Source organism: Aplysia californica, unplaced genomic scaffold, assembly GCF_000002075.1.
Source record: "Aplysia californica isolate F4 #8 unplaced genomic scaffold, AplCal3.0 scaffold00072, whole genome shotgun sequence".
Taxonomy (NCBI): Eukaryota; Metazoa; Mollusca; class Gastropoda; order Aplysiida; family Aplysiidae; genus Aplysia; species Aplysia californica.
The window spans coordinates 1,773,836-1,799,123 of record NW_004797342.1 but is presented as its reverse complement, the minus strand read 5'-3'; the positions used below and the strand labels follow the sequence as shown (position 1 = coordinate 1,799,123).

The 25,288-nt window shown below is 38.7% G+C and overlaps 1 protein-coding gene across 1 annotated transcript in view; it reads right to left on the bottom strand.

Moving 5' to 3' along the window:
• Window positions 1–5,021: 5,021 nt before the first annotated feature.
• The window catches only part of LOC101851856 (DDB1- and CUL4-associated factor 12), a 41,093-nt gene continuing 20,826 nt past the window's right edge, over window positions 5,022–25,288 (bottom strand). Inside the window, exons 6-10 of the mRNA XM_005093936.3 lie at window positions 20,759–20,922; window positions 18,961–19,023; window positions 12,192–12,375; window positions 10,812–10,957; window positions 5,022–6,990 (exon numbers count right to left, since the gene is read on the bottom strand). Coding sequence (XP_005093993.1) covers window positions 6,835–6,990; window positions 10,812–10,957; window positions 12,192–12,375; window positions 18,961–19,023; window positions 20,759–20,922 — 713 coding nt within the window. The 3' untranslated portion in view covers window positions 5,022–6,834. The remainder of the gene's footprint in view (window positions 6,991–10,811; window positions 10,958–12,191; window positions 12,376–18,960; window positions 19,024–20,758; window positions 20,923–25,288) is intronic.

Below are 25,288 nucleotides of genomic sequence, written 5' to 3'. Positions count from 1 at the left end.
TCCAGAAGAAGAATAGGAATAGCACCTCCTTGCGTGCGCAGATCGACTGCTGTTCATCAGCAGTTCGGGTTCGTTCAGTGCGGAGTTTTAGGTTTTATTTTAATTTCCTCTCGCCTTTCATTTTAAAGTCAAATCAAACGAAGAAAACAATCCCCCCTTCCTCCGGAAAAGGTTCTTTGTCAGCTTAACCATTTTAAAAAAGCGTTCTTCCGCAATTTATTCCAAAACTTGCTAGTTTCACTTTGATTTTTTAAACTCAAGCAGGGTAACTCTGTTCGCAACGGGTGCGCTTTTTCGAAGAGGGCGCCACCGAATTTTGAGGACACTTTTTTAATTGGCTCAAAGACTGAAGTGGCCCCTCTTGTTATGTAGACTCTTTGACGAAACTAATGAAAATTAAACTTAGATCTATACAAGTCGCACACACTAAAATAGTGCTCAGTATTGCGCGACAATGCACGATGGTATCGAACGGAAGTACGACTTGAAATAAACAAACCTGGCGGATTTTCTAAAATTGTCTATCACATATGCTACACACCTGGAACAGGACCGAAACCTGCACCTCCCCTCGACATCCTAAGGATACCAGAAGAAGGAAAAGTAGAAAGTAAATAAGATATTTTTACACCGAAACCTGCACCTCCCCTCCACATCCTAAGGGTAACAGAGGAAGGAAAAAGTAAAAAGTAAGTAAGATATTTCTACACATATCGATATCGTATCGGAGCAGTGAGAAAAATATCGATATTTCGATATTTTGACATGCCCACCACTCAGCACCGCATTTCCAGGAATTAGCAGGCAGATTTTATGTTTTCCCCAACAATGAAACACACACAAAATTTATTTTTTTAAATTATTTTTTTTTAAAAAGAAGACAGCCGTGTTTCACGCATTAATATTGACCAGACTCGATAATTATCGATATATCAATATATTTGATGGCGAAATTCAATTTACTGATAATAATTTTGTAATATCGAAAAGATCGATATTTTTTGTGACAAAATATTGATATCGTATCGAATTCGATATTGCTGATATCGCCAATCACTAATAGCCATATTTCGGTCCTAAAAAATAGTCCATTAGCACATACAAGGATTATTCTGGCTCCACACACTCCTTAAACAAAAACACAATATGATAAAGAAAGTATATGGACACAAAAAACATTATTAAGATATTTTTTAATTTAAAAAATCAGTACAATGTCTTACAACTGAGGACTTTCAGACTGCTTGACATAATATGACACAGACCTTCACATTATTTCATCAAGGCAAATATTGATATTGTACAAGTCTCTCTCTTGACTTCATATTGGAAGGAAATAAATAGACAACAGAAAGTACTGTAAAGGGCTCACACACGCTCACACACACACACACACACACACACACACATGCACACACACACACACACGCGCACACACACACACACGCCCACACATCGACACACACACACACACCAAAACTGAAAAGCATATATACATGTATTTCTTAAGATAGCATGCAGTCTGACCGTAGCTTATAACCTCATGTACTCAATGCATACGATATTGAAATTCAGAAATAGAACATTCTACACACAAAAAATTTTAAGCCAAATTTTTTTTTTAAACCACGCAAAATAAATCTAGTAAGGAAGCCACAGAGGACAACATATCAACAAAGGAAAGAGTCTTCAGCTTTTCTGTCTCCGCCTGTGAATGGAGAGCACACTTACATTATGGATACAGTAACTGAAGGGCTTCTACAGAACTGTCTTTACACTTCTGTAATTTCAGATTTACAGTACTGAGCATTGCTTCCTACTTCAGCAGTTAGCAATTTGACACTCGATCCAAGTATTTTGATAACCTCTTTTTTCTTGGGTTTCCTTATTTTATTCAGAGCACGATCTCCCCTGCCAAAAGCCACACGCCACACAATGCAGGTAAAATTTGCTCCAATATTACACCCTTTTGAAGCCTTTCTCCACTGCAACACTCTATTACAACTTATTCTGGTAGGTGTCCCTATTTTTTCTGAAAACAAAACACACACCGGTTATAGTATGAAGGGCACACAAAGAAGTTGTTCAAATACAAGCATAATAATACAATAACAATGTGCCTCTAGCAGCAATGCCACCTTGTACACTGCATTTGGCTACTATTGCTCAATGTCAGTTGTATTGCCGAGTAGGGAAACTGGTAGCAACAGTGATGCAGTGAAAAGGAAAACACACAATCAGGCCTTATGAAAAAGGGCATGGTTTGGTATCATTATTTATAACACTCCTTTCAACAAGGTCGGGCTACTCATCCAAGAACCTCCAATTTAACACTATTCAGCTACAGCAACAAACAACTGTTTTGACAATTCCTCACGCAACAAAGAAACGCATTCACCTTTGGCCTTACAAGTATCATATTTACCTGAATCAGTGACAGGCAAAAAAAAAGGGAGAAAAAAAAAACCCAACAAAGTACCAAAAAAAGCACTAAATAGTAACAAATACAAAAATCTCTGCCTGAATGCACACAAGCAAACTTACACCATTGATATTTCATCTAAAAAATCGTATGCATAAACTAAACACTGTCACTTCTATATTGATCATCCAAAACTCAACAACAGCCAAAGCAGATAGGAGGGAGCATCTAAAAAAAGACCTAGATTTAGAGTTATACATGTCAAAGGTAGAAAGTAGAAAGACGTCAAATCTGGCTTCAAAGAATGCCTGGAAAATAATAACCCTCCCTAGAACAAACCCCCATCCACATTCAGAAACAAAACTGCACATTTCAGCCTCTTTTGAGTACTCAAGAGTATCAATGTTAGGAACACTTCATGCAGATAACTGAATTAGTGATGGCTTTAACATTTCATGAAAAAGTCCTCCGCGTAAAATAGGAGTTTAGTGGTTTTTAGAAATTGCATTAAAGAGTATGATGCTTAGAGCTGTGAGATGGGGACACACCCCTTTAAAAGCTAGACAAAAACAGCAGTTATCCCTTGAAAGGAAAAAAGACTAAAAATAAAACAACAACAAAACAAAACAAAGAAAGAAAAGAAAGTCAGTTTAGATGTTAAGTTTGCAAGTTGAATAAAAAGGATAATAGATTTTCAGCTGTAAGTATTTTATACATGAAACGATACACAACTTCTAAAAAATACAGTTTAACCTCGAGAGATGAGAACAACCCATACTTCTCAACAAATGAGAATAATGAAGAAGCAGCCAGTGCCATTTTATATTCCTTGAGGAAATTAAAATTTAAAAAATAGTTGTATCTCTACAAACTGTACTATAAACATAATGATCCCTGATCCAAAAACATGGACTGGACTGGGTATGGCAGAATAAGCAATAGCACCTCACGACCGTGAAGGACGGAGGGTCATTACGCGTCAGAGATGATACCTCCAGATATCCCTGTTACTAAAATTAATACAGACAGCAAAAATATTCTTTATGTCAATGTCGACACTAACAGGAAACAAACTGCAAGCATGGTGCAGATTCCACCTAGTACCTTATTTGTCGACACAATTTAATGGTGTTGTTTTCATTCACGCTGTTTGTCGGGGAGGGGGTTAAAACCTGAAGTAGATAACCAAGTCCCAGTTCATTTTCTTTAATCTAAATCTTATCAACTATTGGATACAACGATGGCCCCCTACATCATTCTTTTCTTTATCAAAATTTGGTACTATTCAAATGCATCTTTCCACTCTCTGGCTTTCTCACACAATAGTCTGAACTACAAAGGCTTCTACATTACTAGTAAAAAAAACCCAGCGTGTAAACTTATACTCAACTTTCAAAACTATACTCAACTCAACTAGGTTCCCTCTGATCCAAATGAGAAACAAGAGATTGTTCTGTACCACACACTTACGAAGGCTCAACAACATAAAAATATTAGAAACCCTGGTTCCTTCTCCTGAAGCAGCTTCAATACTGACTCTACTTATAAAAAAAAATCTTATGAATTATGTCCAACTCCTTAACAGCACAGCATGCTCACCCACATCCACACAAAAACACAAAGAAAACGACTTGCCCTGAATGATCGACTCAAAAGTTAACCCCTTGTCTGCTCTGTGGGCGTACCTGGTACACCGGAAAAACCCGTTTTGTTTCGTCCATGACTCCGCTTCTACAGCTTTGAATAACAAGAATTTAATCCCTTTATTCTCTGTCCACTTGCCGAAGCGATCAAGTCTATTTTTTGGCTATTAGTCCCAGAATTTGCATGTAGTAGCTAAAACAAAGAGACATGGTGTGTAGTGTGTTTTGCGCAAACGCCGAAGTCAGTCTGCCTCTCTGAGATTTTTGCGTGCAATCTACATTCGCCACAATGGCTTCGAAAAGGTTGAGTAAATCTACGGATCTGGTTATTGCAGAAATTTATCGCGATGCCGACAGTGGTGACGAAGATTTCAATTCATCTAAGAAACTGTTTGTCATAGATCTAATCTCCAAGATGACAGGGATCTCGAATAAGGAGATGGAATTTTTAAAAATTTTACCAGCCAAATTCTTCTACAGAATTGTTATACCTAAAAATGAGTAACACCAATGGATTGTATGTTCATTTTTCCTTTATTCGACATATACTTTGCTATACCTAGTCCTTATAGTAAGCGAACTATAGCCATTCAAAAAGCAGACCGTGTCATATACAGCCACTGTGGAAATTTCCTTAGAACATGCGGTGGACTTATGATTAGCAGTCAAGGGGTTAATGGCTCTTCAAAAAAAATAATTTTGGTTTTGCTGCACTAGCAAAGTCTGCATACAGTCATACGAGTGCGTTGGACACACTTAGTATTTTCAGTTTGATATGAATTAATATCGAATTTTGCCCGGGTGGAGGCCGAAGCCTACTCTTATTGGTTTTAGGACCAACATGGAATCTTTAACATGGTGCAACTTGCACATGGGGACCTCCAAGATTTTTTCGCCCTTATTGGAGAAGGCTAGGTGTTAGATCTTACCTCCCTGAGATCAGGGGTGTGGCTGAAAGACAGCAGAAAGAAGGGCCCAAGGAGTAGCGGTTGAAAGGCTGCAAAAAGAGTCAAGAGCCCAGAGGAGGGGGGACAGAATGTGGAGACAAAAAAAGTGACAGACTATGGTTTGAAAGCAGGAAAGGGGGTGAAAGGAGACAATTTTAGAGAAAAAAAATGATGCGTCTCTGTCAGGCTTCAAACTCGGGACCTATGAAATGAGAGGCAAATACCGTACCTCTAGGCCACGAAAGCCCGGTGAATGGCTCTGAAAAGACCTGTCGGACTGGGCTGAAAGTCATTCTGAGACATCACTAAAATCAAGAGAAAATTTCATTATCTTTGTAATGAATATTATGAAAAGATAAATCCTGCACCATCAGCATTTCTAGCCTCCTACTTCAAAGCTTTGCCACCGCATTTTGTCATTTCTAAATGTGATGTATAAGATTAAATAATTACATGTCAAAAATATCTTGTGAGAGTACATAAATATGGATATGACAGGGGATGTCATCCTGTTTCTTCAGGCCTTCAAAAAAAATCTCTGTGTAAATAGTTAGCAATCTTAACAGGAAAATACCTCACAAACAGCAAGTTTGTTGAAAAAAAAAAAAACATGCTTTCACATTTCCTCCAGTCCACACTGGAAATAAAACTGAGGGTTAACTGAGGGCAGCTCACAAAGCAGAGCAAAGGGAACTAAGGCATCAACCACATCAAATAGGTCATGCCCTCACATTTTCTCTCTTGTTGGACTTTAAATAATAGAACACAACTTATTCATAAGTATTAATATGTTCCGAGGAATACAAAGTAAACAGGTGGTTTATTTACTGTGAATGGATAACCTAAGTGATTAACTATACGGGTTAAGGGCTTGGTCATCTTCCTTTCATCACAAAGGCATGGTAAAAATATAAATAATTAATTTAGTCTTCTCTAACTTGATGCACACAAATGGACAAACATACTTCACATTTAATTTACACATCTTAGCAAAAAAGTGATTTCCTTAGTGACATGAGCTAATAGAGAATTATTAACAACATCTGTACATCAAAAATGGTGAGTGCTCCACTTTGTTTCAAAGACAAGAGAGAAAAAAAAGATCTATTACATTCCCTAATATTAATACAGGATTGGGAACTTCAGCAGAGGCCGTGTGGTTTGTCTACACAGGTTCATAAAGAGAAACACTCAACATTCACACAATTGTTCTATGAATGTTCACTGGGGAGTGTCCTCAAGCAAGACAAGTTCAAATCCCTCCCTCAAAAATAAGGTGCAACACAGAGGCAACCAGCAATGGTACAATATTGTCAGAAATAACTCAATACAAATTACTGTCACTTCTCCTTTACTGTTACTTCTCCTTTATGTTCTGAAAAAACCAACTCACTTTGTCCTTCTACACTGAAGGGAAGATGTTGTCATTTCCTTACACTGAAGCACAGCTATCAATCCACCATCAATTATCAGAAACAAATATTTAACCAGTGTACCATCTCATCATAACAGTGAGCTATAAAAACTGTCTTTTGGGTCACCCCCTCATGTAGAGCAGCAGAAAGCAATGAGGACAACTCACGTAGAGTATGAAGTAAAATCTTTGCCTACCACCAGTGAGAGAAAGCAGAAGCAGAGGAGCAATTAAAATTTCTCCTCTTCCTGAGGGTGCTACTGCCACCTAAAGTAAGGGAGGCTGCACACTTATATTTTTTAGGAAAAGTGCTCCATGACACTATTTGCAATTCTGGCACAAAAAAGCAAAAGGTCCATGTAGTTACAATCATGCTCTGAGCATGGTGGTGAATGAGACAGAAGGAGCTCAGTAAAACAGTCCTGCATAGTTGCCGTACAAGCCAGCAGGAAGGGGGCCCCCAGCAGCAAAAATGCGAGCCCGCGCCTCGTCGTAGCAATGTGTATAGATCGCATTGGGATAGTAGCCGTGCAGGAAATGATCCCTGTAGTTGGAGTCGTTTCTCTATGGAAAAATAAATACCAGCCAAACATCAGTCAGTACATGAAACGCACAAAAAACACTTAAAGTCATTCAAAGACAACAGAAATATATGCTCCTTTTGAATTTTAAAATAAGTACAGTAGTCCACACCATACAAACGCACGCTCCACTAAAACGCACACTTTCACCATAAGATGTTTTTTAACTATATAATTTACATATACAAATACACAGTCATTACCTCAAAATATATGCATTGATTCGTGAAACAGGCCAACAGGTAAACCTTGACAAAGGGACATTTTTTATACAACCTACACAGCTAGCTATAAAACAAGTCTAGACGAATGAATATTTGGCGAGACTATCCCTCGCGCAGAACAAAGAGAGCGATGGAGAGAGTAGTCAACCCACCCTACTGTCCACAATCACATAGGTCTACAGCTGGGAGAGCAATATGTATGTCACGACTCGGTGGAATCGTCAATTTTTGGCCATGCAAAGTTATTGGTATCACCGTAAAGTATGTTCATATACCTATCTTTTTCAATGAAAAAAACCCAATCTATACTGAATAGAAGTCGAGATATTTGAGATTGAAGGAGGTGGGGATAACCTGGCTTCAGAAGTAAAATTAATAAGAAAATGGGCGCCAAATTTTGGTGATTTATATGGCTTGAGAGTCCTTGGAAACTGAAAATCTACATTTTTTGTGCCTTTAATCAACAGATTTCAGAGGATTCCACACATATAAATTATAATAACTATGTTTTTAATGGGAGGAGTGACCCTTGAGGACATTTTCTATGTCTGTTGTCTGAGATCAAGTCTAAGTGCACATATAAGTTAGACATAGTAGGTACCAGAAACTAAATTTTCAAAGCAGCTGTATGCCAAATTTATCAGTTCCATTTGAAAGGCCTATATCCACTGAGCATTTTGGTACAATTCTTTAACCTCTCAGTTAATTTTTAAGAAAATGGTAGTTGTTTAAAATTTGATCAAATTTGTTAAAGTCAGTCACTGGCTGCAACCCCATGTTTGACAGACAATAAAAGAGTACCAAGAGCACTAAACATCTCCACATTAACAGAGTACAATCACTATAACAAATATATGGAGCCTAATTTTTTTCAAGACTGTGAGATCATTACAAATCAGTACTTTATCGCCTCAAACACGATGATCTGTCGTTATTTCGACAAAAACACCGAGCGTTGACCCGGCTGGCGCCACACCGGGCCCCGCGGCGAGCGAGTCGGCTCTATACTGTAGTGTACCCCGCGTGCGGGGTCACATGCTTTCTGAGTCCCGCGGAAGGATTGATGAAAAATAATTCCAAGCTGATTACTTTATTCTAATAGGAAATAAGCTGATCTTTTATTAGATATATTTTTTAAGCCGGTATTTTACATATTATGGGTAAAAAGTCATCTTTAAGCATTTTGACAGTATTTTTAAAAGCTTTCTATTTAGACGCCAAAAGCAAAACACATACCACGGGAAAGCCCGTATAAAGCTCTACAGTTCTCCGCCAATGAAAAGACGGTATTTAATCATTCCTCGTTCCGCGAAGCATTTCAATGCACCCGTGTCAATTTTTCAACCGGCCGACCACGAGGGGCTTCGCTTTCGTCGGTGATTCTCCAGCTCCTACTAATCGGACATAAAAACAACTTACACCATTGTAACGAGGAAAAGCTGAACTTTTACAAGGTGTACGCCAGTGCCCGCGAGGCCGTGTTTACGCTACCTAGACATAGGAAAATCTCTTGACACGCAATTTTATTTTAGCATAGCTGCAGCGGTTGCTATGGAAACAGCAGCCATCTTGAAAATAAACAGTGAATTTCAAACCCCTACGGCTTTCTTATTTAATGACCAAATTTGACCAAATATCGTGAGAGTATACCTGAACCAGACCCTATCAGCGTAACAGCGAGTTTTTTTTGTAATAAGTGCAAAAGAAGGAAAAAAGAGAATTTTCCCAAAGTACAAAAAACCTTTTCTAAATTTAGTTTGCCAATGGAAAAGTGTTATTTTTTTCGCAAATATCTCTCTCTCTCTCTCTCTCTTTTACATTGATGGCAGCCTTGCCATCTATGTTTCCTGAAAGTTTCATGTCAAAAGGATGAAAACTAAGGAATGAGAATTTTTTTTAAAACGACAATTATTGTGAAAATTCACTATATTAACCCACCCTCATGTTTTCAAAGGCAATTTACGAGGAGAATAAAGACTTTCTCAATTGTTTCCTTGCTAGTTTTAGACAAAGAACTGGTTGATCTTCAAAAATCAGCCAACATCTCAATGTACACAGCCTGACCCAAAATCGGCAAAATCAAGGGTCCTCTTCCCCTTAAAAGGGCATAAAAAGTGTTTTACTATTCACTCGAAATGCATTTTTGAGAGAAAGTTTCTCATTGGTGTTTGGGCAACTGTAATGTTTAGTTAGGTCTGTGAATATGATGCACAACACACACAAATACTGTAGAACACTAGATAGGCCTATAGGACTAAAGATTAGTCAAGTGATCAGCTGAGCTCAAAGAAACTTTGACTTACATATATATATAGCAAAAACTTTTGCTAATTCAAAGAACAAAAATTCTCATAAGACAAAGGTTCCTGCTCTCATACATATACTATCTGGAAGTATCAAGGCATTCTGCCGCTTTGCTTAAAAAGAAAAATAACTTTCATTTAAAGCCAAAACGATCAACAAGACTAATGTGATAAATTAAGGGAAAGGTAAATATTATTCCTCATGAATAGCCATTGAGCACACCACTTAAGACGGATTACATAAAATTTCCTCCTGTCTTGTTTCTGGTCTTAACGAGTCCCTCCTTCATCACTTGAAGTGTGTGATAAACACTCCCAAGAGATGTCTAGATAGTAAAAAGAATGGATATCATGCGCATTTTAGAGCAAGAAGTTTTAGTTTTAGTAAGGTTTTATGGCGCTCGCACTGCATAAGGTCATATGAGCGCCAAGGTGTGGATGTCAACAGAGAAGTACAAACGGGGAATGAGGCTTTGCTCACCTCTCTAGCCTCAACAGCACAAAGTCTGCTTCGACTATCAAGGCACCCCAGAAATAGTCTTCACAAGAGAGTGACAAACATACAAAAGAAGTAGAGAAAAAATGACGATAGTCAAGGATGAGGAAAGAAAAATCAGCAGTTCCCCCTATGTTAGTGCGGTACTGTTTGAGCATGACATTGATAAATCAGCCCATTTACAATTCTACTGTGTATAAGAACATGTTGATAACCCCCCTTACGGATTGGCCTAAAGACACTTCAGTCAGTAGCACTGCCCGGGGGGGTTTAGAGCAAGAGAGTATCAGTGAAAATGTTTGGGACTGTAGAACAAGTAGTTAGAGATAGCAAGGAGAGGTTCTAGATGCAGTCACCAGTTGTCATGGCGTTATAGCATATTATTGGAGGGACCAAAAGTGAGTTAATTGTCTGAAAATATTGCCTTCAAAGGCTGCCTACTCTTTCCAGTTGCAGCAACAAAGCAGTAACTGAAGATACCTATGCCAGAGTATTAAGTATAGAACTTGCCAAAACTATATGTAAATTGAAACTAATTGAGGCACACAGGATTTGAAATAAGGGCTGCTAGTGTAGAATAGCATGGGCAAATAAGATTCGGAATATCAGAGGCACATAAGCTTTAAAATTCGCATGTTACTCCACAATTAGTACAAACCAGGCAACATTCTAGAAAGGAAAACCATATCTTGTTGAATATGCATAGGCCATAAAAAAAAGTATTGTACAAGGGACAGGCAGTTTCAGCAACGCCTCCCTGCCCCCTGAAAAACAAACTCACCAGCCAACCTTCCCCTACTTGCAATTCACAGTGCTTCCCGTCCATCTGTAACAGGAACTTGTTGTTCTTCATGTCGAAGAAAAGGAGCCTTCCATCACCAGTGCCAATGGTGATGATATTTTCATTGAAGCTCAGAGAACGAATACCTGCACCAAATAGACAAGTCTGATGAATCCAAAATCCATTAAGCAAAAAATAAGAGGTATTTTTAGCAGTACTGCCCAGAATTTTTAAAAAACGTTAAGTATATATTGTATGGTTTTGACATCCCCTTTAACACTTTGTCGTCATATCTCGCGGATCGGCGATATTTACTGCCCAGTTTATTTCGTCTATTTACCCTTGCACAAAATCAGCAACAAAAAAGCTAACCAAAAAACAAACCAACAAAACAACAACACAAAATCCCCTTCTTACACCACCCCCCTTTAAAAAGAAAACAAAAACTCTTTTGAATTAGTCTTAGGGCAGTCCCAATCCTGAGATCAGCCCCAGTTTTGGACCTCAGAAGGGAATGATTTGGTTTCATTTTGATCAGTCCTGCCTAAGACAGCCATCTGTGTTATACAGCCACTTTTCTCTGTATAAGACAGGCAGCCGTCTTAGGCAGGAATGATCAAAATGAAGAAAACAAACCATTCCTTTGTTATTGTTGTTGCTGTTTTCGCTGGGGGGTTTTGGGGGGTTTTTTGTTGCTGCTTTTGCGTAAGGGTGACAATAAAACAAAATGTGTCAGACAAGGAGGACCGAGTGCTGTGGTAAAACAAACACATGGGTCGCCACCACTCGGACAAGTGACGCTTCTGTCACAAGTTCATGTTGATGTTCATTGTTACTTTGTTACAGACGGGTGAACAGTGACCACTCATCTCACTTACGATTTGTTTATGTGTTCTGGGGGGGGACTTTCGGGTTATGAGGGATCACACGCTTACCTCCCGCGCAGCTGAAAATTTGTTACCTATTGGTCAACAGTGGGAGGGGCCTACCCAACATGATTGGTTGGAGGGACTACCTAACAACAAACAGGTGACTGAATTATGACAGCTCACCCACAACACCAGGGGCCAATGCACCATTTAGGACAAAACGTAATGGAGTCGCTAAGGTGGCCGTCTAAGACAGGTGTTAACACTTGGTGTGATAGGGGTTGTGTGCTAAAATATGGTGGCCGCGGCTGCGTTGGACAGGGGGGCGTTGGACAGGTGGCCGTTTTACAGTTAAATGATATAGAAAAAACGCAAGGGGGGAAAAGGAAAGTGGCCGTTTGTACAGGTGACCGTCTTATAGAGGTGGCCGTTAGGGGAGGTTCCACTGTACTGGCTATTTTACTTATACAACAGCTGAGAAATAAGTCAACCAAGTCAAGACTTCTCATACCTCTCTCTGCACCTCGTTCTCTGAACCTTGGTGGGATTTGCAAGCTTCGGCACTTGGCACTGGGTTTCAGTCTATGGTCCACCAATGTGACGTAGGCCTCAGAACCCACTGCAAACACACCAAGCTCATCTGAACTGGCCACACACACATTTTCTCGTCTCCAAGGAAGATCCAACGTCTCAAGCTGTAAAAGGATGAACAAATTTTTAAAAAAACAACAGATAAAAAGCAATTCACAAAATATTGTTCAAAAGCATACTCAGGTAAATTCAATGCCTTCACGTATATTAGGGAAGGCTGATATATATATATATATATATATATATATATATATATTATATATATATATATATATCATTGTGGGCTTCATATTTTACCAATGATAAACTGAAGAATAGTAGGACCTGTCCAAGACGGCCATGTACAGGTCAAGTAGAAAAATGGTCATCTTAGGAAGGTGGTTCTCCTGGAGAGTGTTATTATAAAATACTTTAAAATGTAAGGGGAGAGTGGAAAGTGGTCATTTGTACTGGTGATTGTGATATCAGGGTATTCGTCAAAGCAATTCGACTGTATATAGATGGCAACAAAATCCGATCCCTTATACAAGAAATCTATCGAAAAGCATTGCTTGGTAAGCGAAAGCGCCAGAAAGCGCCAAAAAAACCCAACTTCATAAAAAGAATCTTATTTACTTTGGATCACTGTTCTCATAATACATACTTGTTCTAATAAATTTCAAAAGTGGAAACTCTTTTTTAAATTTTTTTAACAGTATAACGGTTAATGCAGCATAGATAAATCTTGTAGGCGCAGAAAATTAGAGGTGTTACAAGAGAGAAACATACAAAGAATAGAAAGAGGAGGGATCAATTAAGTTTTAGTATGAGTTTTACAAAACTTGCAACTGGTCAACATAAATGCAGACCTGCCACTCTATGAAATCTAAAAATCAGGATTTTAGAGTTTAAAAAATCAGGATCTGGTGAAAAAAATCGGGATCAACGGCAAATCAGTCATAAGGGGCACTGGGGAAAGGGGGGGGGGGGTCCTGTTTCCCTTTTATGAGGCAAGTATGCAAGACAAAACTTTTGCAGGGATAAGTTCACGTTTGGGCCTCTAAATAGAGAGAAAAGTGAAAGACAGCATACGTACTCGAGTCGGAGTTAGATAGACTGGGGGAGCACAGGTTGCAGTAATGCTGAAACTCTCGTAGATTTGAAAATAGCTCACACATAACTCTAATCATCCATGCTAAAAGCCCGTGTTTTCATACACAAACAACGTTTGACTTCCATCGTATATACACTCAAGCCCCCCCCCCCCCCCGAAAAAAGATCGCGCCAAGGCTGTTCATTTATTTCTTTTTTCTTATTCCTTTATCCTCAATTAGTACCTGTATCACGGCACGCACAGCCCAAGTGTCAAAACAATACCCCCCCCCCCCCCCCGGTCGTCCCACACTGGTTAAGTCCCGAAAAACACCTCGACCAATGCGACCGGTGTGAACGAACTTTGTTGACCCCGACAACCGACGGTCATTGTGTTGCAAGTGCCGTAAAACTCCTACTAAAAAAACAACCGACGGTCCCCGACACACGCGCTACTCACACGCACGATGCCATGTCACATGATGCGAATGAGCGTTTGAAAGTTCCACTGACAGGTCTTGATGATGGGCCCGACTAACCAGAACTCAGACGAAGCTTGCCTTTAAAGCAACGGCAGAACAACGAATAGATTATTCCTAGGCCCATGCCATAATTGTTACAGAAATCAGGACACAGTCGGAGAATTCTCGGTTATAAAAGCGAAAGTAGATCTTGAGCGTATCCATGTCGGAATTCAAAATCGATACTACGTCGGTTTAAGTTGAAATAACGTGTGTGAGTCAACTACTAGATTCGGTTTAGATGCTTTAGAAAGTAGGGTTCAAAGTTCCTGCCGATAAAAAGTCTAATCGGTGCTCCCAAGCAAAACAGATTGCAAAACTTTTTTTTTCTTCTAAGAATCGGACGCAACAGACGCAACGACAAAAAATCAGGATACTGGCGATCGAAATCGGGAAAATCGGGATGCTTGAGATTTGGGACCAAAAATCGGTATATCCTAAATCGGGATGAGTGGTAGGTCTGTAAATGGGTCATACAAGTGCCAAAGATTAGATGTGTTACAAGAGAGTAACATACAAAGAGAAGGAGGAGAGATAAGGATGATAAAAAGGAGACAACCATACCAGAGCACCCGGCAACCACCCACAAGGCCAGGTAAAGACGATGTTCAATAAGAAAGGAGTAAGCAATACCAGAGCCCCTGCTAACCTCCCAAGAGGAGAGATAAAGATGATATATATTCGATAGGAAAGAAGGATTGAACCACACCAAAGCACTCGCCAACCACCCATAAACCCTTTTAGTTTTTAGTTTTAGTACAGGTTTTTCGGCGCTCGCAACTGCATAAGGTTTATATGAGCTCAAGGGGTGGATGTCAACAGAGAAGTCCTTACAGGGAATTAGACTTACTCTGCTCACCTCTCTAGCTTCAACAGCACAAAGTCTGCTTCGACTATCAAGGCATCCCGGAAACAGTGTGACAAGAGTGTGACAAACAATCAAAAGACAGAGATGCCAACCACAGAAAACCGAAATGAGTATTGGGAAATATGAAAATGTGTATTTTCAGGGGAAAATGTGTATTCCCCACGACCGACCGACCGACCAACTAGTAATAGTAAAATATTTCCTGAAAAAAAATTACTAGATCTAGAATCTAGATCTAGCTCACCAGCTTGAAAAAGGGAGCACACACACGCACAATATACATGTATCCAGTCAACAAAATGTCAGTGTTCAGTGTCGTACTGGGGTCTTGTTTGACTTAAATATTTCAGTCTATTATACCGGTAATATTTTTCTCTCATTATTACCGTATGTAAAAAATAAATCCTGCTTTGAGAGTTCGGAGGGGCCTAGAACAAAAATTTCGACAACCAAGAACCAGTCTGGGTGTCATGATTCATATTATGAACTGACAGACTCAAATTATTGCTCAAACTCAGAGAAAAGCGATAACTTGAAAGACTCAAGTAGACCCCTGCACTGTGAGAGTTGTAATAACTGTGGTAGGGCAAGATGTAGTGACAGTGAAAATCTACCAGTCTTGAACAGAAAACCACAACACACACTGTAGGCTAGGTATAATTTACTATCACCCATCCAATGAAACGCGAACACATTATTTCAATAACACAGACTTGCAAAGTTTGAAGGGTCCCGATTCCGCACACGGCCTGCACCAACGCGCGCTTTGCAGAAAGCTCTAATCAAAATTTTGAAATGTGCCTCCAAGTTCTTGTCCTCTGGTGTTGCCTTCACACCCTCCCCCATAATATCTTAAACCCCCCAAAAATCAATAATCTCCTCCCCTATTCCGTAGTCCTATACTTCGCAAGGCCGTTACTCCCACCAAAGACGGTCTTTGCTCACACGAAGCCGCATTTATTTATGACACGAATGCGCGCAGGTTCAGTGACCGGTCACGATGGCAAGCCAGACAATCTAAAAATCGGACGACGCTTGTATTTTATTTTCTTTTTTTCCACAAGTGACAGCACAGAGGCGAGTCCGAGCATTGATTAAATTTTATTTGCACGGCGACCTTGCGTTTATACTGCACAACCTACATGTCACAAAAGTTGTGTTATCAGACAACTGCTGGCAAACTTCTTGGTGGTAGCGAAAGCGAAAGTAGATCTTGATTTTCCCGATCGAGCCTCGGTGTCACATACGCTTCCGCCTGCCGCCATAGCTGCCTATTCGCTTGAAAGTGAAACGTACTCTCCGGACCGGGAGAAGCTGAACGAATATAATATCACGATCGCGACCGGCAAAAATAAACTTACTAACCACATCGGACTTGGTTTTCAAATACTCCAGTTTTGCAATACTGATACTGTTTTGACAAAAGAAGGGACTTGAGATAATTACGTTTACTCGCCCAAGCTGAATCTCGTATTTTTCGCATTCCAGGATGCGTATTTTTTCATGAAAAGTCGTATTCGCGTATTTTCGGCAAAAAATCGTACTAAAATACGTAAAATCGTACTGGTTGGCATCTCTGAAAAGAAGTAGAGGAAAAATGACAATAGTAAGGACTATGAAAGAAAAAGCAGCAGTTCCCTGTTGTAGACCAGACACAGCTATGAGCGTGACATTGATGAATCAGCATATTTATAATTCTACTGTGCATGAACGAGAAATGTCACCCCTTTTTGGGAATGGCCTAAAGACGTCAGTGGCACCTCCCCTTTAATAAATTCCAATTACATTATTGTCAAAAAACACACAATTGAAAATTGCAAATGCACTTAAGAATTGCAGATGAGAGAATATGATCCTGCAGCCGGACACTCACTAAATAGGGAAAAAATTCCTTAGCTGCTATCAAGACAAGCACATCATGTAGGGACTGCTCACAGGAACTGCTCAGTGTTAATTTTAAAAATTGTATAGCAATGCCTACACATCCAGACAAAACCTTTTCTTTGATTTAAGAAACAAAGGAAAGCAATATATGACATAAGGAGGCTTTTGGAACACATTCATCATTACAAAGAGGCGAAAATTAATACTAATGCTGGTGAAACATACGGGAGGAGAACTAGAAAAGAAAGTTAAGGCTCTACTACAGACAAAACCATCCACAAAAATCCTTTTCCTCTTTCCCTATTTGAAGAATGAACAAAACTCTATGACTCAATATAATATAGCATACATAAGTATCAAAGGAGTCAGAATCATCATCATCCAGTGCCAGATCTGCAACAGACATCGGCGATCATGGATTTCTATTCATTCCTTTGCTTGGATACTCTCAAAAAAGCTACGTTTCCCTGATCTTTCCATGTTACCCATTTGTTTAGGTTCCGTAAGTATGTTGTTAAATGTAACATCTCGTTTTATTCATAACCCCTCATCTTACACTGCCCAAGGCCTCGTATAACAAACATATTGCAATAGGAAATGAAGACATTATCGAGAAAATAAAGGAAAATGCAGCTGGCTAATAACATTTTTAAAACTTCTTTAAGGAAAGATGCATGTTTCAAGCAATTTTGTCCCACATATCAATGAGCTTCTTTTAAAAGGACTACGGTTCTGAGAAAACCCAAGTGGTCTTTTTCTTGTCATGCCTGAAACAGTGTTAGCTGTAATCAATTAAACCATTTAAAACATTACAGACACTGAAGCATAGAACTCCAGTGCAAAACACAGGGATGCCACTCAACCTTTTTTTATTTAAATAGTTGAAAATCCACAAGCCACGGTCTATGTCATATATGAATATCAATTTGAAACCCAAAGGGTAGTGTACATAGAGTGGGGTTTTTTGGGTTTTTTTAAAAAACTAAAGATTCTATCTCAACCTCAATAATGGAATAGCGGATCAGGATCAAAATACCGGAAATACCTACAGGAAAAAAGCGGAAAGTGGCATCCCTGAGAACAGTTCGCGCTTTTTTTCCCCTTCATTTTAAAAATTGACTTATACAAAACACTCGTACATGTTCTTAACACAATTCATACTGCACATGGTGATTACTCGTGCTTATAATTCATCCCTGGCTGCCCCCACACACTGGCATTCCCTATTCAAAATGATTCCTTTGAAAAGACAAATGTTACACTTCACCAGTGGCTTTCCCTTAAAAAATTACGGTGGGAGAGTACTCAAAGATAATCTAACACTTGTTGACAAACTGTTTCATCGTTCATTTGAAAGTTTGTCAGTTGGTTGAATAGTATGAACGATGGAAAACAATCCTACCCAATCGAAATGTGTAATCTTATTATGGATAGGGACAGAGAAGAAGAAGCTGTTTAAGGGAAAAAGAATGAAATTATTGTTCAGATATACAGATCTAGTGATGAATATGAAAGTTAGACATTGTTTCTTCTACTAAGTACTCCTGCAAAGACACACAGTACTTGTGAGAGTGCCAGGTGGTGGTGAAAGAGAGCGTAGATTAGTTTAGTTTTAGTAAGAGTTTTACGACACTTGCAACACAATAAGGTCATATAAGTGCCGAAGATTAGAGGTGTTACAAGAGAGTAACAAACACAAAAAAGGAGGAGAGAGAAGGAAGATAGTTTTTGATAGGAAAGAAGGAGCAAACCACGTCAGAGCACCTGCCAACCACCCACAGAGCATAGTTGTGAACATGGTCAAACAAAGACAGTGAAAATGGTGCACTGAGAAGAATCTGACGAATTATAGACAAGGACTGAAAGCAATTTCACAAATAAATTTAAGTGCCACTTTGCACTGGTTGCTCTAGTACACAAATTTTAGCTTAAAAGATCCAAAATTTACTTGGCAGGGCAAACCATTCCTTGCAAAATTACTTGGTATAAAAGGGGTTATGAAATAAATAATAACAAACTTCATGAATACTTTAATGTAACGCCCTATTGGACACATAACGCGTTGTCTTAAGAGTATAATCGAAAGTCAAAAGGGCTACGGTCAGAGAGGAAATAATTCCAAAAAGAACAATTCCAAACTGATATCTTCATCCTAAACAGTACAAATTTTCAGCATGCTCATCAGGTTTGAGATGGACCAACTGCTGCAACAAAGGGATTATCCCGCTCCAGTTAACATTCAGACACTTGAGTAGGACTATCTCATCATTGTACGCCTCTAACGCTGTAAATCTATTGAAGGTTCCATGCACATCCTAGGATTTAAATCACTTGGCATCTCTTACCTGTTGAAATCTTCCAAGGTCCCAAAAATGAAATTTAGCATCCATTGATAGCACGCCCATCAACTGAAAAAAAAGATATATTGAAAAATCAAGTAAAGCTCAGATTTGATACTTACAAAATCAAAGACAGTACTCACAATTCTTTTGTTCAATTTGCACAAAATTTTTCAAGATCCGTATTGTTAACCCAGAACTTCAATGAATGGTACCTGGTAAGCACCCAAATAGAGGAAACCATTAAATACTCAGTGGACATTTTTTTTGTTGGTGTGTGTGTTGGGGGAGGCGGGGATGCCTGCAACAGAAAGCATTTTCTTTCACAAAGGACACCACATTTTTTTAAATTTTACAGGGATACGAGGCCAAGAGAGGACAGATGAAGTTATGCGTTCAATCTCTCAGAAACTCCCACTGCAACTAACAGTGCTTCCACCAGCTGAAGCTGAAAAGTAAGGAAAATTCTGCCGGGAGTGAAATTTAGTGCTTTTAGAGGGTTAAAAATGGCATTTGGGAGCCTGTTTGAAGAGATTGCCTACAGCCCATAACATTAATTTTTTCACCAACATTTTGTCTTGTTTGATTTCTTCACCAACATATCTTTCCATTGCTGTAAATGTTTAAAAGCAGGTTCCCCTTTCATAGCTACTATAATTTAATTAATTTGTCGTTGCACCATTGATAGTAGGCAAACCTGGGAATAATGAATAGATATATATGTACCTTCACAATACAGTTGCCCAGCGTAAACCCTAATTTTCCTCAATTTTCACGTCTGAATGTCGCCCGTCACAACCTCGGAACACCAATTCAAATTATTCTTCATTTTACCTACGACTGGATCGGGCCGATCGCCCGACTCGATCACCTGAAACTAAAAACAAACACGTTTGTTTTTTAGGCGACCGAGTCGGGCAATCGGCCGACTACGCACCCCGCCCGTATCAGCATAATATTATATTTCTTTCATTGCGGCCCTTATCGCGTTCACGTACCGTAGAATCTTCGCATTGATAATTTCTCTAGATCTAGATAAATTCGCAAAAAAAGTTTCTTTCTCACAGTAATTTTCTGTCTAAGATCACAACTCAATTTACTTGATCAACGCGCAGATTTTCCAGCAGCGGCAACAATCCGAAGATAGACAGAAGGAATGAGTGAATGATAGAAAGGAGGAAAGTGGCACAGAAAGTTCACCAGATTTTGATCCATCTGCAGGTAAAAAATGTACTGCCGACCAACCCGCAATGAATGCACGGAGCACAGGAGAATAATGGCCAACTGAAGGAAATGAACAATCTGGCAGGTTTCTATAACATTAACCTATTGCCGAGAGAATTACCGTAAATATCCTTAACTTATACAAAACGATACGAAGGCGAGTACGGAATAATTTCAGCAGTCCTGCGCTGTCGCAGTTTTTTTTTACGGAGGGAGTTGATAATGATGGAGGAACAAGTACGGAACTGGCAGAAAGTATGGATTTCCGTAAAAATACGGAAGAGTGGAAGCACTGAACTATGCATAAGTGCAAAATTGTAACAAAAGGGCGATTTTTGCACAACTGTTACCAGCCATACACAAGAGTGTGAAGCAGGCACAGGAACATAAATCATGGCACCTGGACTTTCCATCATATTCTTATTTTTTTTCATCTCCTCTTATCACTCCTATCGTCTCACCACAGCTAAATATTCTGCCCACTTGTTTTTTTTTCTCTTCTCTGAGAAAACTCTGCGTTGAAGGTAGGTGAAGGAGCTTTAGCCCGGCAATTGGATATCTATGTCTATCAAAGACTCACCCGTGTATTTCTGCTGAGAGCCAATGCTCTCACCCTCAAAGCCCGATTGCAGGGTTTCACTTGGCATGGCTTTATCACAGAGTGTCCAACAGACCTAGAAGCTCCTACCAGTGAGGGACTCTGGTTGTTGACTCGCCATAGAGCCACTGTACTATCTCTAGAACCTGGTGAACGAGAATTATAGGATTATTGTAAACAGACATTGTACAATCCTTGACTCCCCAAACAAATTGTGGGTCATGTCAAATAATTTAAAGCAGAGAAACAAAATTGTATGCACACACACCACTATTCTTGAAAGAATGTCATATAATCTCATTTGAATTGGACTGCAAGGCCGGGATGCAAAAAAAATTCTAGATTTATTAATTAAGACAGCAGAAAAAAAAGTGCAGGTAATAGCTATTTGGGACTTTTCAGCTATTCAGTGGTGGAATTTTTGTCGACACCAGGGATTTCCCACCAAGCACCTCATCTCATTGTATTCAAGGGGTCAGCAGGCTGACATGGCTTTGGCTGAGGTGGTTAAATTTTTAGTACTTTTTAACATCAACTTTGAGGTAGAGTGAAGTATTCATAGTAATTATCATTTCAGACACTAAGGACATGAAATTTCGCTTTTATGGCTAAAAATTAAAAGACAGGAATTATTAACACCTCAGATTTTGTAGTAATGTTTGTAATGTGCTTTTGAGGTTGGCCAAGTTAAACAATGATTGGTATTTTGAGGGGGCAGCAAAAAAAATTAATATTTTTTTTAATGCCTGACAAATATTGCTATACTTTTTAATGTAGTTGTTTCTACGCCCCACAGAATTCTACACTTATAGAAGCGGAACTCCCTCTTCGCGATCGCCGATTCGCTGTGAGGAATTGAAACTAAAACATGGCGGCCAGTTGAGGGCACCTTTGGCTGCGCCGCACAGCGAGGCTTCGCGTTGCTATGCACGCTGATGCTAGTGGTAGGGCTTGGAAGACACCTTACATTAAGTTACATCAGTATTTTAAAACTTTCTTCGAAGAGGAAATATAGTGAAATAGTCTAGTACATTTTTACTGCCAACAATATGTCATAATTGGCAATGTTACAATGTTTTTGTATCTGTATTGTTGGTTTGTTGTTGTTTTTTTAATGATGGGATGGGATCTAGATCTAGATCTCTAGATCTACTACTAAATCTAGATCTACTAAAGATCTTCACAATCACAATACACTTGATAATAACACTAATTATGAACATTAACTCTGTTGGAAAAGTATCTAGATATAGTCTTGATTAGTACTAGATCTACGATTGGAGAATGTGTCGGTTGCACATAAAATACATAGGCCTATTGTACATGCTGCCAAAAACACAAAAATGCAGAAAAGGCCTCAAAATATTGGTTTACACATAAAAGCCAATAATGCAAAACAAAGTAAACAAGAGTGGAACTGGCATATGTTTCCTGAATATATGTTCAAAGTCATTTTCTGTGTGTTGGGAGTGTGATTTCTAATGCATGAATGAGAGGCTCATTCAGATGTGATAATGAAGAAACTTGTGTCTACAGTCACAACAGAAAGAGTTCCATGGCGAGTGATCACTGGTCAAGGATTTCAGAGCTGTGTGCATTTTGAGAAAAATGTATCCCCATACTCTGGACTCTGGATCACATGTCGAGGGGATGGGCTTGTCCCCCTGTAATCCCCGCACACAGTAAACAAACACATATTTTGGAACACGAACAAGAAAAAATAAGTGGTCTGTTGTTACGGATCAAATTGAAGTCCTGTTTCAATTCGATTAATTGATAAAAGTGCGTATCGCAATGCGTTGGCCACCCCTGCCCTATAGGCCTATATGCTATTTAATAAATACATTCGTCAGACCTGGAATCTTTAATGCCCGCACACAGTAAACAAACACACATTTTTAAACACGTATAAGAAAAAATAAGTGTTGTCTTGTTACGGATCAAATCGAAGTCCTGTTACAATTCAATTAATTGATAAAAGCGCGTATCGCAAGGCATCGGCTAACCCAGCACTATTACGCTATTTTATAAATACATTCGTCAGATCTGGAATCTTTAATCTTTAATTTTTAATCCCCGCACACAGTAAACAAACACACATTCATGAACACGTATAAAAAATAAGTGGCCTCTTGTTACGGATCAAATTGAAGTCTTGTTACAATTCGATCAATTGATAAAAGTGCGTATCGCAATGCGTTGGCCACCCCTGCCCTATAGGCCTATATGCTATTTAATAAATACATTCGTCAGACCTGGAATCTTTAATGCCCGCACACAGTAAACAAACACACATTTTTAAACACGTATAAGAAAAAATAAGTGTTGTCTTGTTACGGATCAAATCGAAGTCCTGTTACAATTCAATTAATTGATAAAAGCGCGTATCGCAAGGCATCGGCTAACCCAGCACTATTACGCTATTTTATAAATACATTCGTCAGATCTGGAATCTTTAATCTTTAATTTTTAATCCCCGCACACAGTAAACAAACACACATTCATGAACACGTATAAAAAATAAGTGGCCTCTTGTTACGGATCAAATTGAAGTCTTGTTACAATTCGATCAATTGATAAAAGTGCGTATCGCAATGCGTTGGCCACCCCTGCCCTATAGGCCTATATGCTATTTAATAAATACATTCGTCAGACCTGGAATCTTTAATGCCCGCACACAGTAAACAAACACACATTTTTAAACACGTATAAGAAAAAATAAGTGTTGTCTTGTTACGGATCAAATCGAAGTCCTGTTACAAATCAATTAATTGATAAAAGCAAGTATCGCAAGGCATCGGCTAACCCAGCACTATTACGCTATTTTATAAATACATTCGTCAGATCTGGAATCTTTAATCTTTAATTTTTAATCCCCGCACACAGTAAACAAACACACATTCATGAACACGTATAAAAAAATAAGTGGTCTCTTGTTACGGATAAAATTGAAGTCTTGTTACAATTCGATCAATTGATAATAGTGCGCATTGCAATGCATTGGCTAACTCAGCATTATACGCTATTTAATAATACATTCGTCAGATTTGGAATCTTAAATTATAATCATAATTATATGTGCCAGCACGGGGGAAGTGAAAGTGAAAGGAATTGAAAATGCTTTCAAAAACAAAAACATAATTAAAGTAGGACTACATGTGCTTATAAAGGCTCAAAAAGGTGTATGGATGCGGAAATTAATGTTTCGGATGAAAATAATACGCTTTCTTCACTACTGTAGCATGCGGTCAAAAATTTGATGCGCAACTTTATTATCAAATATCTAGATCTAGGCTACTGAACTATCAAACACCTTGATCTAGATTCTCCTACTTTTACACAATGACTTAGATCTATATCAATTCGTCTTAACCGATGAGTATTTTTTTCAAACATTTGTACACATCTATAGGTTCTATATTATTCTAGAAATTTCTTTAAAGAAAATTCTTTAATAAATACTAGCCCAATATATAAAAAACAAAATCCCAGTCAATGGTTTCTACAGATTTTTAAAAAGTTTATAGCTGGAGCTAAATCTCTTTTAAAAGCAAGTCCGTCCTTTTTTCTACTTCTGCTGGTGACATAAAGCTAATTATTGAACGCATGTTTTGAGAACATTAATAAGATCTAGTGAAAAAATATGTTCAGTGTAAAACAAATTTATTGTAATAAGTTTTACTACTAAAAAACTACGAAGGCCATATGCGTATGCAAAATGTGTGTGGGAAGCTAGAAGTGCTATGAATTTTTTTCAGTTCTGTAGATCTTATATATATAAACTCTGTATGTCTGCTTTTTCTGTTGTTGCACTCCAAAACACAACAATTTAAAACCTTAATTCCAATCTCTAGTCGCACAGTGAATTCTGTAACTCAAAATTACAAACTGGACAGTAAATGTTCCACTTTTCACTCGTTTGTAAAAGCCGCTCTTGCTTTAAAAGCTATAGGGTTACTTCCGAAAACGATAAATAGTGCCCTCAAGACGCCATTGTTTTCGGTCTTCAATTGCTCACAGGTCACGTGGTACAGTTCCCGTTCTATAAGTGTAGAATTCTGTGCTACGCCCCCATCCACACAATTTACATCATATAGGGGTGGGCTTCTGACTGACCCTGAGAGAAATACATTGTCTCAGCAGAAGGACTGAGATAATCGAACTCGAGTCTAGTGTGTGTGACAGCACACCACCTAACCGCTAGCAACACAGATGCTGATGCCATACTTTGGTAACAAGAAAGACAGAATATAAGTGCAAACACCCATATATATGTGTTTATATCTCCCAGGCATCTTAAAAAAAAGAGAACCCACTTAAATGGCAATAACTTGCTTATCCTTGCAGCCTTGCACAAATTTTAATAAAACTTCACAGAAATGAAAATCAAACAAGGGGATGTCACATTGGTCGATATGAAAAAATCTATGTATTTCTTTAAAAAATATATGATTTTCTCAATTGCAACCAAAATTTACTGAAACGCAAAACTTCGCAACTTCTTAAAAATCA